Raw genomic sequence first — 17,500 nt, 5'->3', positions numbered from 1 at the left:
TCATCAACTAACGTACCTGGTACAATGTAGCTGAGAGTACTGTATGGAGTGAAGTGAAAATCTTCCTTGAGAAATCCATCTACAAGTAAATATGCCACAATACTTTCTGCAGTCTCTCTGAGGACCCCAGTGGCAGTGGCCTCTTGCACACGTTGTTTGGTAGGACCCTTGCCAAGAAACAAGTCAACCAATTTCTGACCTAAAAAAAAAAAAAAAAAAAAAAATTGATAAATAAGAACAATGTAAACACTTAAATTCTAGCAGCAAATATGGTGTTGATCACCATTAACATCAATATCTGCTCATTCATTTGCCAGAGTATTAAGAGCAGTGTGCCACAAATTAGGAACCTATGTGGCCAGGCGCATCTAGTGACGCTGCTGCAGAGCAGACAGGCTGTATTGGGATGAGATTAAATTCATGGACCACATCAAATGTGGATGAGACCATAAAGGTATGACATGGACATCCATGACTGTCTTGGCTCTGGCATAAAAGCTGCAGCAGGTATATTCACATGGTGGACACCCAGGACACTCACATCACTCCTCTTAGCTACAGTAGTGGAAAGCTTTCCATACTACTTCTAAACGTATACCTCCCCATTGACTGTGCCAGGAACAAGGATGAGCAGATGTATCTGGGTAAGCTGGTGTCACTCATCGACGATGCCCTACAGTGCCACATATGCACTGCTGGGGACTTTAATGCCAAGCCCAGCAGTGAGGCATTCAAGGATCTGGAGGATGTGCTGAGGGAGTGGGATATGATCGTTGCAGATGTGTCCATGATGCCTTCTGCAACCTTCATGCATGTCAATAGTGGGTGCCTCAGAGTCATGGCTGGATCCAGTGGTGCTGTCACCAGGACTGTATGAGATGATGACAGGCTGTGACATGCACTTACATGGCATCTCATCTAACCCCTTTCCTCTTTTGACTAGATTAAATTTGATAGAAATTCCTGCACTTAGGCCAATGCATGATATTAAAATCAAATAGACCTTCCATAATGCTAGGGAAAGAAAAGTAAGGTCAGGTGTTAGCCAACAAGCTGCTAGCTACCTCGCTTGATCCTGTACATGTTTATTGCTGCAAAGGGCCATGCTCAAAGGTCAAGCACCTGAAGTACATTCAGTACTTCCATTGCTGGATGGACTGTGTTTGGCCAGATCAGGAAAAGATGGCGGCAGGTGCCAAGTTGGAATGAGTTTGTGTATGACGTGCACTGTGCAACCAGGGAGGCCTTTATGGACTGGCGTGCTCGTGGCAGTCCACACAAAGGACAATTAAGCCATTGGCATGAGGTGGGAAACAGCCAGGTTTAAGCTGGCTCTCCGGTAGTATTGGATGCATGAGCAGAGCCCAAAGCCCAATCCCTCGCAGGTAAGCAGGCTGCAGGTGACAGTTCCAACTTTTGGAAGGAACTTAAGTCTGCAGATCAGTGAGTTGACTCACTGCTCCATGTAGAGCAAGCTGTTGGGAGGAAATTGTGGGTATTGTGGAGGCATTTCAAGGCTACCCATAACTGCCTACAGGATGGAGAGACTGAGGCTGCACTGCGCGGGGCACTGCGAGGTTCCACACTGCAGGGGTTTGTCCTCTCTTATGCCTAGGTGAGGGGACATATTGAGGGGCCTCTGTCAATGAGGTGCTGAACATGGATGGCATGTCTTCAGGGACCTTTAAGCATGCTCCACTACTCTTACATGTGTGGCTGAGTGTGCTTCTAATTATAAATGCTTGTATCCTGCACCAATTTACTCCACACCACGTGCTTGCCATCATCATAGTTCCTTTGTTGAAGGACAGGTGCAAGGACCCTACAGTGTGTGGTAGCTATAGACCCAAAGCGGTAGCAACACCATTAAAAACTTGAAAGAGTCCTCCTACATTGGCTGCAGGATTATCTGCTTATTGCCGACTCTCAGTTCAGCTATAAGAAAGGTCACAGCATTGAGCTGTGTGTGTGGACCATCAAGCACATAATAGATTACTACACCAGCAAGGGATTGCCAGTCTACCTGTGCTTACTTGACACCAGCAATGCCTTTGACAGGGTGAGGTATAGGAAACTGTTCACCAATCTGCATACTCAAGGGGCACCAGCTCATCTGGTAAATCTACTCATCCTGTGGTATACAGTGGTATACCAAACAGGAGTTCTGGGTGAAGTAGGGCAGCTCTGTCAAGCAGATTTACTTCAGCCAATGGTATCAGGCAGGGCAGTATTTTGTCACCACATTTACTTAATGTATACATGAATGACCTGAGTGGTTCCCTGGCAGAGTCTGGTGTTTGCTGTCACATCCATAATCATTGTTTCAACTCCCTGAGCAATGTTGATGACATGGCTCCGTCAGGTAATTCACTTCAGGACCTGATAGCCAGGTGTAAGGCGTATGCCAAGGAGCATGACATAACGTACAACACCACCAAGATGGAGTGCATGGCTGTTCCCCCCAAAAAACTCCAAAGTTCAATGTGTGCAGACAGCAGCACTCTTGAATATCGCACCATGTCACAGTAAGTCCATAACACAGTGTAGCAGGTACTCAAAACCCTAATGTAGGAATGAGCTGCACCATGTCACAGTAAGTCCATAACACAGTGTAAAGTTGGGGGAGGTTGTGGGGTCATGCTACTCCCATCAATGACAGGGATGTCAATCTAGTGACTACCCTATACTACCTGTTTGGCAATTGTGCACTTCTCTCTTGCTATTTCCCATAGAAAGATAATCTCTGTTCATATTATTAGGAAACTAAGAAATGAAAGCCATGGTTTTGCACCAAGATAAGTGTGAGCATATAACTGCGGTAACAGTCAACTAACTAATAAGACAGCTGTGACATGTATTATAGGAACTGTGGCTATAGCATATCCAGCAAAAAAAGAAATCAATGCTGTGTCAGTTGCTGATTTGGCTCAAGACATCTTCACTACCTAGGCAAAGACATCTTCACTACCTAGGTAAACTTCCTATGCACTTAGTGATAAGAAAAATTAGTAAAGTATATTGATAATGACAATAATACTAATAAGTGACTTACCTGTTAACCTCTGATCCAATCTTGAAGATTTTTCTAATATCAACAACAATTTCTGACCATAATCACCCAACTCCATAGTCTTTATCTCCCGTGGGATCTTGCAATGGTCACACATCCCTGCACAGTCCGAGGTCTCCCACGCTTCATCAAAATGTTCGGCAATGAGGTTTCTACGACACCTGGATACATACATGAAATGGAATTATGTAACTTCAGGCAATATTACAACCATGTTAAAACCAAATACAGTAATGTACATATATTGTTATCTATTAACCATTTTATTGCTACATATTATAATTAATACCCAGAAGCAATGCATATTTTGATAAGCACCTAAAAAAAAAAAAGTTAGAATTGACATTTTTCAATTTTAACCCAGTTTAAAGATAGCTATAGAACAAGAAAAGATGTCTCAGAGTGATTAGTAATTAAGTAAAGATGTACCAAATAATAATCAAATGGTAAGGTACAGGTAACTCTCGATTTATGCGATAGATGCGTTCCAAGAGGCATCGCGTATATCAAAATTCATGTAAAACAAACATGTAATTTTCATAAGAAATAATAGATAATAGGGGGGATGCGGGATGTGGTTAAAAAAAATTAATACAAAATACTCTATTTATTTGGCTAAATTAACATGTTTTTATTATTTACCATTGTAAATACTAGAAGTGTATTTAAAGTAAATGGAAAAGCAAGAAATAATAAGAGAAAACAACAAAACAAAGAATAGGTAAACACAACACTCACTGCATCACTGCCTTCACCACTCACACCACAGTCAGTCACCATCTTCCTCTGAGCTTTACCACTTTATAAAAAATCCACTTATCAAAAATAACCCCACATGCAGAAGATGAAGAATGTTTTGGGGCCATCTTGGTGAATTACAGGTAGACTGAAGAGATTCTGTCTGTACTCAGTGCTGACAGACTGCACATGAGGCATGAGAAGAGCAGGAGCTAGATCCAAGATTCTTTAACAACGTCAGAGCAACCTCCTGCCGCGAAATGGCATCCAAGAACGCTTGGAGGGATTGCTATGAGGTTACTCACAGGTTGCTGGTAACACCACCTCTCCAGGTGGTGTTACTGTCTTATGTGCTGCCGTGGTACAGTGGAACCATGCGTGCTTTGGGGTTCGAGGGTCTCCAAGTGCACGGGTTCGAATCCTGTCCACAGTCTGAGTGTAGGTTGGGCTTCCTCACTCGGGGCAATAGTTTCCGAACGGATGGGCTTTGAGATAGGAGGTACCCTAAAAAGCATCTCCTGTAGCCCATAACTTCCCATGAAAAGTCCACATGGTATAAATAAAAAAATAAATAAATAAAAATAAATAAATAAAAAAAAAAAATAAAATAGAATAAATAAATATAAATGTATGCACTTAAGTTCACAAAACAACATTTCTATTAGCTTTTTACAAACCTTGCCCCCAAGAAAGGATAACCTGGACTCCGTGGCAGTGAGTGTTAGTGAATTACTAATGAAATACCGTGGTATTTCATTAGTAATTCACTAGCACTCAGTGCCACGGAGTCAAGGTTATCCTCATGGCATGAGCGTATATGAATGCTAAGATATGATATCCATTATAGCAGGCAATAGAGGAGTGGAAACATAAATATTGTAGTGAAAGACAACATGCAAGCTAAAAGGGTCACAACAAGAAGAAGAAGCGGCCGAGTAGCCGTGAGTTTCTACCTCATCTGTGGGCGATCTCATCTCTGCTTTATTTATTGGTATTCCATGTAAAATTTCACTTTATGCATTACTAAACAATCCTTTCTTGGGGGCAAGGTTTGTAAAAAGCTAATAGAAATGTTGTTTTGTGAATATAAATGCATAAATAAGACAGTAACACCACCTGGAGAGGTGTTACCAGCAACCTGAGAGCAACCTCGTTACTGTCCCTCCGAGCGTTTATGGATACCATTTCATGGCAGGAAGTTGCTCTGACGTTGTTAAAGTTTATTGGATACAGCTCCTGGCAGCCAACGAGCACTTTTAGGAGGGCTACCAACCTCCACCCGCCAACAGCACGAATCTTTGTGGATGCTATTTTAGGAAGGTTGGTATGTGAGCAGGAGGTAGCTATGGAGGTTGTCTGTACCAACATAGACAACAACCTGCTACTTGGATCCGGCCCCAGAGCTCCCACTTATCAGCCAGCTGTGGAATTCTCTGGCACGCAGTTTGAAATTGCGTCTGGCGGTTAGTTTGAAAATGTGGTTGGGCCAAATCACATATAAGCAAACCGATTGCACAAATTAAATTAATTATAGTATTTTTTTGGTCGTGTTATAACAAAAACGCATAAATTAAACACACGTAAATCGAGTTACCTGTATTTTATTAAAAAATACAATGTCAAATAATGTGATAGCTCCTCATTGCCATTACAAAGGAAAGGATGGAAGAGAGGGAGGAACAAGTCCTGAATCATCCAAATAAAGTTTTTAGAAAAGGTTTGACAAGATTTCAGCTTAGAGACACATGAAATGACAGAGAGAAATAAAGGAAGGAAAGATGAATAAGTAAAGTTACTGGAGGTGTTTTTGGCTAAATTATGGAAATTGTGATGGAAATTAGATCTTAAATATGTTGACACTTTTTATTCATGAAGGAATTTTTTACTAGTTGGAGAACAGACTTGGCATGATTCTGGGCAGAAATATAAAGTGCATGAGATTCATGTGATGGAAAACTGAACCTTTTATGGGTTGCTTCTCTATCAAATACAGCACAAGAACAGGCTGTGTTAAATAAAAGTTTAGATGGTTTAGATTGAGAAAGAGTGAGTAATGTATGCTCCCATGCCACACAGTAACATGTCAGTTATGTACTCAGCACACAGAGATAGATCTCTGACAAAGAAGCAATACTCTTTCCAAGGAAAAATCCTCCTTAGGTCCCACCAATTAGCAGAGGCAAAATGCCAAAGGCACATCTGCTTTGAGGAATTTTGAAGAGAAATTGAGAGCAATAAGACAAGATACAAATATGAGACTGAGTCTAGGAGTCCAACAGGGAAGATAGCACGACAGCAAAAACAGAAGGATTGGAGGTTAATAAAAGAAAAGAATGTTAGGCATCCATGCCAAGAATATAATTAGGGTGTTACACCAATTGCTCTAGGCCAAAGAGGATAGCAAAGTTAAAGGCTAGTTCATCAGGCTGACCAGTGAGGGGACACAAAGCAAGAGAAATGAAGTCTCTGAAAATGGAGATCTCTGCAAAAAGAAAAGAGTCAGAATGTGCTCCACTCTGAATAATAAATAATCAAAGAATTTCTTATAGTCAGAGGAGTTAGGTGAGAGGTATACAGCATGGACAAATCTAGTTGGAGTGAGATGGCCATAAGATTCAAGAGGGTAGGAAGGTCAAGTCATTGTACACAGACAAAAAATCCAGCTTTAAATTGAAAATAAAGATAGAAAAGTAAGAAGGAACAGAAAAGGGGCTATTATCAGTTGCCTTAGATGCCCGTGTTTCAATAAGAAAAAGGTCAAAAGATCCTCTGATCAATGACAGTTCAAGACATTGAAAAAAAAATTCATGTATTGTATTTTCTCCAAATTGAAGCCACATACCTTACACCATCCAGACAGTATGTAATCAAGCCATACAAATTTTCTAGACCAGTCTGCTCAGTGAAGACCATTGTGCTCTGTCTTGCAAGATCACCAAATCTCCAAAAGACGATACATTTGGCTGGTTCACCATCTCTCCCAGCTCTTCCACTTTCCTGTGAAAAGAAAATTACTTTTGTACATAAATCAATTAATGATACTAAAAAATCCTTGTTAATTTCTTCACACTAATTTACTTCATCTTCCATGCTCTCATTACCACCTCCTCCTTGACCACTACCACTATCCCTACACCACCAATTCTACATTATAATCACTATTTTCCTACATTACTAACAATAAACTTTCACATAATTAAGTAACTTGAATGGCAAGCTACATACTGACAACTTACTTAAATACTTACACAAATATCTTACTTCTCTATACCTGGTAAAAGTTTTCCATGGATTTTGAAATACAGTGATGGATAACATAGCGGACATCAGGTTTGTCAATGCCCATCCCAAAGGCAATGGTTGCAATTACAGCCTGAAAAAAAAAAAAAAAAAAAAAAAAAACATTAATAACAATTCCCTCATATATAGAAAGAGGTAATCTGTTGTGTATTTCTAGATAGAGAGACATCACCATGAAACGAAAAGAAAAAACTCCTTTGGAAATAAAAAGAAATATGTAGTAGTATTTTGTGAAGTACACTCAACCCTCCACTATGGTACCTAATTGGTGCATCTATCACTGTGCGATAGCCAAAATTGTGATAGCTGAAGTCAATAACCTATAGTGATAACTGAAATTGACATTAGGACCTCCAAGCTGTCATTTTTTTTGTAACTTTTTTGCCGTTTTTTATAATACACGATAAAAAAAAAAAAAAAAAAAAAAAAAAAAAACTTGCCTAATCAAGAATCATAATAACAACATACATTTTGAACCATTTTATTCAGTGTATTTGATGGCATACGGGACACATGGGTATATGAAATGCACACCCATTTCAGCAAGTCAAATTTAAGAAAAATGAGTTTTTAAATGTATTTAAGCAAATACTGTTGAAAGCAATCTAGCAGCACATTACACAAACAGAAAACATTTATCTCTCCTTGCGCTCTTCAGTTGGTCTTCTTGCTGTCACCAGACATGCTCCTTGGCATAATCTACCACTTGGAGTTTGTAAGAGATTGTGTGGCTCAATCTTTTTCCTCCTGCTACCATAACAGTTTTGTGTTTTGTTATGATTATAAACTTGGTGTTACTCCTCACCACTATATGGCATCATGTCACTGGTGATCAGCTGATACAGTGGAGACTCGAACACAGAGTTTGATTTAATACTGGAAACAATACCTGATAGTCGAACGTCCACACACGTAGTTATAAACAAAGGCTCCCTGGTGTCCCCTTTCCCCCTCTGCTAGTTGCAACTTGTTCTGCCGCAGTCATCAGAATAACACTCTCCTGCATTCTATCAGTAGTTTTTCATTTATAAACTAACGCCAAAGGCTTAATGATGGTGAAAATATCTGGTAATCAAACAGCCACACATTTGGTCATATACAAAACTCTGTCATCTCCCTTCTCGCAGCCACCACTGTACCATTCTGATACCGTATTACCGGTAATATTGGTAATACCAGTATCACCATTATACCAGTATACTGGATGCCGATGCGCATCCCTAGTCCTGCCAGTCTTGAGAAAAACAACATTCTTCTGCGTTGTCAGTAGTTTTTCATTTTGAAACTTATGATGGCACCAAAGAGGCTTATTAGTGATGAAAATAAGGAATCTGGTGAGTGTGCAAGTGCTAATGAGTCACAGCACTCCATTAGTGGATTCACAGGAATCCAACAAGGAGAAACATTACAAAGATGTTTTCATGGATGGTGAATCATCCTCCGGCGATCTCCCTTCTCCTCCCCACCTTTCTCCCCTTCTCTTCTCAGTTATCCATCACCAACCTTCACTTACGGTATGTACAAATAAAAAAAAACATTAAAATTTTTACAAACTTGAGGTTTTATTAAGATTAGAACAAATCACCTGATATATAGGTATCAACAGTCGAACTTCTTAATACTCAAACAGCCATTTGGAACGAATTAAGTTTGAGTATTGAGTCTCCACTGTATTTATGTCACAGCCTCAATGGTTAAACTGCTTTCATTTTGATGATAATTAATTTAAAAGTGATAATACTGGTAATGATAATTCCAGCAACAAAATAATGATGCATGCAGTTATAATAGGTAGAAGTACTAAAAAAGGGTGCCTCCTGTATGCTATCAAATACAGTTCCTCATTGTGGGCAAATAAGAGTTAGGAAGGTGGATGGGTAGACTGGGAAAATATGTGAAGAACTGTTTCTTAATAAACATATATAAAGAAACTCAACTATCATGTGACATCATAACTTGCAAGTTTTTGAATGACAGCTGCGTGATAGGAATAATTTCATTGGTGATATAGAAATATGTACAGCTTTTTAAATATGCACAATAGCAGTAAAACATGATAGCAGAAGGTGCAGTAGCACAGAGGGTTAAGCGTGTATGAGAATGGCCAAGACAAGCATCATCTGTCTAAAAGTACACACACACACACACACACACACACACACACACACACACACACACCGGGACATCGTCGATGGCGGAGGTGGTCGCTGAGCTCCAGAGCAATCATCTATAATTCTACAGTTACCTAAGAGTAACCAAGGTGGGAAAGGAGCTGGTAATGTTTGTCCCGTCTCCATATAGTCATGTTAACTGTTGATTAGCAAAATAATGTCCAGTGAAGGTAAATATAAACTGTAGCCTGCGTTTGAGCCATCAGCTGGTTTGTTTACGTCTGCGCAACATGGCGGCCGTGAACTCGAAAGAGGAATCAGACTTCACAGGGTTTCAAGGAATAATGGAGAAGAGCACTTATGTGAAGAAAATTCTGGAGTTAGAAGGTAAAATTGAAAAACTGTTTGAAAAGTATGAGGGCCTGGAAACGAGTTATGACAATGTAAAGAGACTGTGCCGATATGAAGAAGGAAAATGCAGCACTGAAAGAGGAAGTTAAGCTAATTAAAGTGAATTGCGAAAAATGTGGAGAATCTCTAGGAAAAGTGATGGAGAAGCAGGCTGAATGGAAAAAAGTCAGGAAGTGGAAAGAAAGGAGGTAAATTACAAAGTTGCAAGTCTGGAAAAGGAAATCAAAGAGTCAGGGAGAAAACTTTGGGCCTTGCTGAAATTATAGATCAACAGATCATAGAAGAGAAGATAGCTGAGAAAGTGGTGAAGGTTATTAAGTCAAATGAGACATTGGTGAGGGAAACTGTAGACAAAAAGAGATGTGTGGTGATATTTGGTGTGGAGGAGGATAAGACACCGAGTAAAATGGAGAGAGAAAAACATAAAAAGGTGATAAATAATATCATTAATGTGGTGCAAGAGGAGGAAAAGACCTAGTACAAGAAATAGAGGACTTCCATAGAATTGGAAAGTTCACAAGAGAAGGTATGAGGCCAATAAGAATCAAACTTAAGTCACAAAAGGATGTAGATGAATTGGTGGAGAAGTCATGGAGGCTAGCCCAGCAGGAAACAACAAGGAAGATTTGGTTGAGAAGAGATCTCGGTGAAAAGGAAAGAGAAATGTTAAATGAGTTGAGAAAGGAGGCTTTGAAAAAAATGAAGAGAGGACAGAAGAAGAGAAGAAAGAGTTTTTCTGGAGAATCTTGGATATGAGACTGAGGAAGTGGTTCATAACCCAGAAAAGTACAGCAAGAAAGGACTAAAGAAACTTACATATGAGCGAAATGTAATGTATTCCAACATAAATGGAGTGATATCGGGATTTTAGAACTCAACGATTACTTGAGGGACAAGAACCCAGATATTGTGGGTCTTACTGAAACAAAACTGAGAGAGGAGAAGACCTGATGAAGGTTGGAGAAGGAAATATAACGTTTGGAAAAGAAATAGAGTAGGTAAGATGGGAGGAGGAGTGATGTTGCTGGTTAAAAAGATATAAAGGTGGATCAAGTGAAAAAGGTATGGGAAAGGCAGAAGTGCTAAAGATCAGAGCAGAAACTAATGAAGGAAAAAGAGGCACTACATAGTGGTGTACGTACCACCTAAGACAAATGCATGGTCAGTACAGGAATATGAAGAAATGATAAGTGATACAGGAACATGTCTGGAAGAAATGTTGGGTGGCTGTGAACGAACTATAATGATGGGAGATTTTAATTGTAAAGAGGTGTGTTGGGAGGACTGGTCAATGGAAGGATCAGAGACAACATGGGAAATACACTATTGACACTGGCAATGGAAAATGTGTTAACTCAGTGGGTCAAAGAAGATACTAGGTTTGGAGGAGAGGGAGCATCGTCAAGACTGGACTTGGTCTTTAGTACAGAGCCAATGGTCATTGAGGAGATGAGGGTGGAGTGCCCTTTAGCAAAGAGTGATCATGCAGTTTTGGAGTTCAAGGTGATAGACGAAGAGAAATCTAGAAGAAATGAAGAATATAAAGTGGGAAGATGGAATTATGCCAAGACAGATTTTGGAAACCTAAAGAAATTCTTTCAAGAGACAAATTGGATGAAATTCAAGAGTGCTAAGGAGCAAATGAAAAGTGGAAGGAATTTATAAAAATATACAAAGAAGGTGAGAAAAATTTGTACCAATAAGACAACATAGAGAAGTTGGAAAGCAGGACTGGTTTAACGATAGATGTGAAAAGGCTAGAACAAGAAAAGAGGATGCATGGAAGAGGTGGAGAAGGAAAAGACGGATTAAGCAGTGGGAAAGTTACAAAAGAGCAAGAAATGAATATGTGTTGATTAGAAGAGAAGAAAGAAAGAAACAAGAAAAGGATATAATTGATAAATGTAAAGACCAACCAAGGCTTTTTTACAGACATGTGAACAACAACATCAAAAATAGAGAAAGTATTGAAAGTTTAGAAGTAAATGGAGTATACAGTGAAGATCCCAGGAAATGGCAGAGGCTATGAATGGATGCTTTCGGAAGGTATTCACAAAGGAGACTGCTTTTGACAAACCACTGGTAATGGAACAGAAAGGGATTATGAAGGAGTTTCAAGTAACGGTGGAGGAGATCAAGAACATGATGGGGAGTTTAGAAGTGAGAAAAGCTGTGGGACCTGATGGGGTATCAGGATGGATTTTAAGAGAATGCAGGAGCAATTGGCAGAAAAAGTTTGTGAAGTAATTGATGCCTCATTAAGGGAAGGCGTAGTGCCCCAAGACTGGAAAAGAGCTAACATTGTCCCAATCTATAAATCAGGTAACAAGAGAGACCCATTGAACTATAGACCAGTGTCACTTACAAGTGTGGTAGCTAAGATGTGTGAGAGGGTGGTGAAGACTAGATGGACAGACTTCTTGGAGAAAAATGACATACTTTGTGAGTGTCAATTTGGTTTTAGGAAAGGGCGTTCATGCACGACAAACCTGATATGTTACTATTCGAGGGTGATAGATGTAATACAGGAAAGAGATGGTTGGGCTGATGGAATATATCTGGATTTAAAAAAGGCCTTTGATAAGGTACCACACCAGAGACTGATCTGGAAACTTGAAATGGTAGGAGGAGTGCATGGCAGTTTACTAAAATGGATGGAAGACTTTTGGTAGGAAGAGAAATGAGAACAATAATTAAGGACAGACCATCAGAATGGGGATTGGTGGAGAGTGGAGTTCCACAGGGATCAGTGTTGGCACCAGTAATGTTCGCAGTCTACATAAATGACATGGTGGATGGGGTGTCCAGTTATGTGAGCCTATTTGCAGACGATGCAAAATTGTTACGAAAAGTGAGATGTGACAAAGATTGCGAACTACTCCAGGAAGACTTGGACAGAATATGGAAATGGAGCTGTACATGGCAAATGGAGTTCAACACGACAAAATGCAAGAAAATAGAGTTTGGCAAGAGTGAAAGAAGAATCAGGAGTATGTACAAGATAGGAAATGAAGACATAAAACCAGTCATGAAGAAAAAGACCTTGGGGTGACAATTACCAATGACCTATCGCCAGAGAGACATATAAACAAAATAATTGGAGAAGTATTGAACTTATTGAGGAACATAAGAGTGGCGTTCGTATATCTAGATGAAGAAATGATGAAGAAAATAATTACTGCAATGATAAGACCGAGGCTTGAATATGCAACAATACAGTGGGCTCCGAACTTAAAGAAACACATAAGGAAACTAGAGAAAGTACAGAGGGCTGCAACGAAAATGGTGCCTGACTTAAGAGATTTGACTTATGAAGACAGACTGAAAAGAATGCAACTTCCAACCCTGGAAAACAGAAGAGAAAGGGGAGACCTGATAGCAATATACAGAGTGATGATTGGCATGGAAAAATGGATAGGGAAGATCTGTGTATGTGGAATGGAAGAATGTCGAGAGGGCATGGGAAAAACTAAAATGGCCACTTATAGGAGAGATGTGAAAAAATATAGCTTCCCTCATAGAAGGGTGGAAGCATGGAATAGTTTAGACGTGGAAGTGGTCAACGCAAGGAATATTCATGATTTTAAGAAAAAGCTGGACATTAATAGATATGGAGACGGGACAACACGAGCATAGCTCTTTTCCCGTATGTTACAATTAGGTAAATACAATTAGGTAAATACACACACACACACACCGCGTAGTGTAGTGTTTAGCAAGCTTGACTCACAATCAAGAGGGCCGGGGTTTGAGTCCCGGGAAGCGGCGAGGCAGATGGGTAAGCCTCTTAATGTGTGGCCCCTGTTCACCTAGCAGTAAATAGGTACGAGATGTAACTCGAGGGGTTGTGGCCTCGCTTTCCCGGTGTGTGTTGTGTGCGATGTGGTCTCAGTCCTACCCAAAGATCGGTCTATGAGCTCTGAGCTCGCTCCATAATGGGAAGACTGGCTGGGTGACCAGCAGGCAACCGAGGTGAATTACACATACACACACACAGCCCCGCATACCCTAAAGGCTATGACACAGTGTCATGAGGGAGGGCGGTGTTGCAGAAACAAGTGAGTGTATACACTGAGGCCCCGAGCACACTAGCCACTCTGTGGAACCACAAGTGGCCGCGCAAAGTGGCGGGCCAGAGCACACTAGCCACTTTTTAGAGCCACAAGTTGCGACCACATGTGGTTATGTTTTGAATACCCGGCCACATTTGGTCGCCACACCGATATCACTACATCTCAGTTTCAGCATGGACTCTGAGGAAGAGGCACTGTCACTGCTTATACTTCTGCGACGTCGCCGCCGCCGTCCGGAGAGCGCTATGGATGCACCCAATTACTGCTTGAGATCGACCCACGGACAGTTTTACATGATAATCTACGAAGTTTCCTGCATCACTGATTAGCAGCCACATGTGGTCGCCAGAGGTCGCTAGTGTGCTCTCAGCCAGCCACAAAACGCCGCCACAAAATGCGCTGTTTGTGGCGGGGACGAGCGACAGCTTGCCACAGTCGCAAGCCACAGACACAAGTGTGATCGGCAAAGCTTGAAAACAATGGAAACCTATGGGAGAAAATATCCCCGCCACAAAACGCAGCCACTTGTGGCTCTACAAAGTTGCTAGTGTGCTCGGGGCCTGAAAGATAGGCAATACTACACATGTAAACCATCAAGCAGCATTCAGTTGCCATTTTGATAATGACGGGGGAAGATGTGTGCTGCCATAAACAATCAATTATGTTTTGCGTGTTGCCTAACTTTTTCAGATTTTTTTTTCATTTTGTATTCATTGCTTTTTACATTCCGCATGCAAGGATGTGCCTTCAGAATTTCTATGAAGTGGAGGGTGGCATTCTTGGTCTATTCATATTTTGATTGCCGACCTGACAGAGTAAGGAGCATGCATTCACGTCACTGCCCAGGGACATGAAATGAAACCTCTTGGGTAATATGCTTCATGTTGTGTGCTCTGTATATAACTGACAAAATCATGGCACTCAACAACATGTATGCATTAATCCCTGGTGTATAGGGGTCTTAAGAAAAGCAGGTTATAATATAAGCTATGTTACAGGTGCCAGTAACAATGTTAGTTCTGGAAAGCTAACTATAGGCATGTTCCTTGTCTACTGGCTGAGGTAAGATTTATATATGAAATAAGGCTGGGTGAGTAAAACCCTCTAGAGTGGTTGCTGAGGTAAGAATGACTCTTACCTCAGCAGCCACAGGAATCACGCAGTACTTGCAGACAAGCTTTGCTTACTTGCAACAGCTTGGAAATCCTTTTGATAACAATAGCACTGAAACAAAGGAAATATTGTGCAGCTTTTGGAAGAAAAAAGAAAAATACAAGGGAAACTGAGTGATATTGATAGAAAAAGAGTGTACATCAGACTATAGAGTAAAATTATAAATAAGACCACATCAAGCAGGGCCATTGCAGAGTAAACCTCCAGACCATCAACCCTACTTAGCATATCATAACCTGTGGTAATAATTACTAAGCAGGTTATGCCGAGTTTAGTCTGTGTTGACTCAGTTTAGTCAGCATGATGATGACTTTCACAAATTTTGCAGAAACTGCATTTTTGGATTTTTAATGAAAATTTTGTAGTTTTACACTTACATGGAATTCTAACTAATGAAAATTATAGTGTAAATCAATAGTAATTGTTCATATCAGTAAAAAATTGTTTACTGTGCAAGAAGGACATAAAGACATCATTTGGATGTTATGTAAGAGTTTTGTGCATGAAAGGTGAGGACTGGTACTAATAATGTCAAGTCCTGCAGATCTACAGTTGGTTTAAGTTAAGTACTGTCAAAGTGGGACAAGTGTTGAGCACTTTCAGGAATTCATGTAGATCTATTTATGACTTGAATTTCAAGTTACAAAGATCATTTAGAACACCAAATTTGGAAAATTTGTGAAATCATTATCTACCACATTCATTCTCCATTTTTTTCATCCTCTACTTCTATCATTATCCTTCTACATCCTCTTAAGCTTGCAGAATAAAGGTCAATAAACATATAATTACCTGATAGTCATTTTTCACCCATTTTGTATGAACTCTACTCCTCACATCTGCATCAAGCTGGGCATGATAGGGAGCCACACGTAGACCTTGAGACCTTAAGTCACTTGCTAACTGCTCAGCATCTTTAATTGTCATGGTGTAGATGATGCCTGATTGGCCTTCAAACTCTTTCTGAAGCATGTGCTGAATTTGTTTGACACATTCGTCATGTGATGAAGGCTTTGGACGAACCTGAAAGGGATGTCATTATATTCTTTTATGTGATAAAATTCTTCTAAAACTAGCAAGAGACATCCCTCTTGTGTTATACCTTTATCTCATATGAGTTACGGTTCAAGTGCGAATGACAATGCTGGTTCTGGAAAACTAATAGGCATGTTCCTTGCCTACTGGCTGGGGTAAGATGGACGTGAAGATTTATATATGAAATAAGGCTGGGTGAGTAAAACCCTCAAACTCTCTCTGAAGCATGTGGTGAATTTGTTTGACACATTGTCCAAAACCTTCAGGCTTTGGACAAACCTAACGGATGAGTCATCATATTTTTATAGGTGATAAAATTCTTCTAAAACTAGCAAGATACATCCCTCTTGTGTTATACCTTTGTCTCGCTTCTAAACATTTAAAATCTTTGTTCTTCTTTTGAATATAAGTAGGTAATAGCATGAAGCAACAGAAAATTATCTAGAAATAGGATATTCTATGCTATTTCCATCAGTGGGCAGTCATCACAAGCATATCCATGGTTAAAATGGTCAGCCACACAAGTTAAAAGTACACTGTATATATAACCAGGTAATAGTATTCATGTCTTCACATTGCAAATAGATAGTTAGTTAAACCTTCCTTCCTTCACATACAATAATAATCTATCTTCACATGCTCTACATTTCTGACATTTCCCAATATATTTTGTTCCTAAAAACCAACCTCTAAAATACCTTAAGTTCCTGGTTTCCTCACACAAAAATAAAGTTAACTTCCTAAAACTATATAATAAAATCAATAATTTGAATTTAGGTAAAAAGAACTAACCTCATAAAACAAATTAGGCCTATTAAATGATGCCTTTAGAATCAAGCAACCCTGTATCTCAAGTATCTTCTGCACATCTTGAATCACTCTTGAAGTAGCAGTAGCAGTAAGCCCCAAGATGGGAGTAGAAGGGAACATCTTTTTCATAACTCCCAAGAATTTGTAGTCTGAAAAAAAAAAAAAAAAAAAAAAAAAAAAAAAAAGATATATACACATTAATACATTTACAATACAAATGTAATGCCTCACCTGGGCACTTCATAGAAACACTGAAAAATCAATGTGGAGGTAAGAGGCCTCACCTAGGGATTGAGCCCCTGACCAGAACATGGGAAAGCACCTTAAATGGTCATCAGGTTCAGAGATAAATTTTGAGATTTTTGAACTCCTGGTCACTAAATGGCTGCCTCTTTCCATTTAGATAAGTTTCTGGTGTCTCAGTTTCCATTTTCTCTTAGATTGAATTTCTTCAGAGAAAATGTTAGACATGTACAATCCTAGACTTATATGATTACAACATAGTATTCATCACTCAATAGGGATCTTTATCATTACATTTCTTTTCATTACACAACAGCCTGGACAAATGACTGATGTGAAAATGATTAACTTTTGCTTCAATGCAGTAACAACTTTAATGTAATGGAAAGTGACAGTTACTGTATTGGAAAAATGAAGGCATCATGAAGACATTTCTACTTTGGGTATTTTTTGTTTGGGAACCACATGGATTTCAAGATGTTAACAACTTTCTATTCAATACAATACATCAATAAAAAATGTAGGAAAGAACTCGC

The 17,500-nt window shown here is 39.7% G+C and overlaps 1 protein-coding gene across 7 annotated transcripts in view; it reads right to left on the bottom strand.

The window, feature by feature from the left end:
- Positions 1–17,500, bottom strand: part of LOC123514932 (ATP-dependent DNA helicase Q1-like) — a 41,226-nt gene that overhangs the window by 1,429 nt on the left and 22,297 nt on the right. For 6 of the 7 annotated variants that reach the window (XM_045273191.1, XM_045273190.1, XM_045273188.1 and 3 more), the window contains 6 exons: positions 16,704–16,870; positions 15,669–15,899; positions 7,080–7,181; positions 6,651–6,805; positions 3,053–3,231; positions 17–199 (listed from right to left, as the gene is read on the bottom strand). In XM_045273191.1, the coding sequence (XP_045129126.1) occupies positions 17–199; positions 3,053–3,231; positions 6,651–6,805; positions 7,080–7,181; positions 15,669–15,899; positions 16,704–16,870 (1,017 nt within the window). The remainder of the gene's footprint in view (positions 1–16; positions 200–3,052; positions 3,232–6,650; positions 6,806–7,079; positions 7,182–15,668; positions 15,900–16,703; positions 16,871–17,500) is intronic. The other variant, XM_045273194.1, reaches the window with a different exon arrangement.

Source organism: Portunus trituberculatus, chromosome 38 (genome assembly GCF_017591435.1).
Source record: "Portunus trituberculatus isolate SZX2019 chromosome 38, ASM1759143v1, whole genome shotgun sequence".
Lineage (NCBI taxonomy): Eukaryota > Metazoa > Arthropoda > Malacostraca > Decapoda > Portunidae > Portunus > Portunus trituberculatus.
The sequence above is the reverse complement of the archived record's forward strand: the minus strand, read 5'-3'. Positions and strand labels throughout refer to the sequence as shown.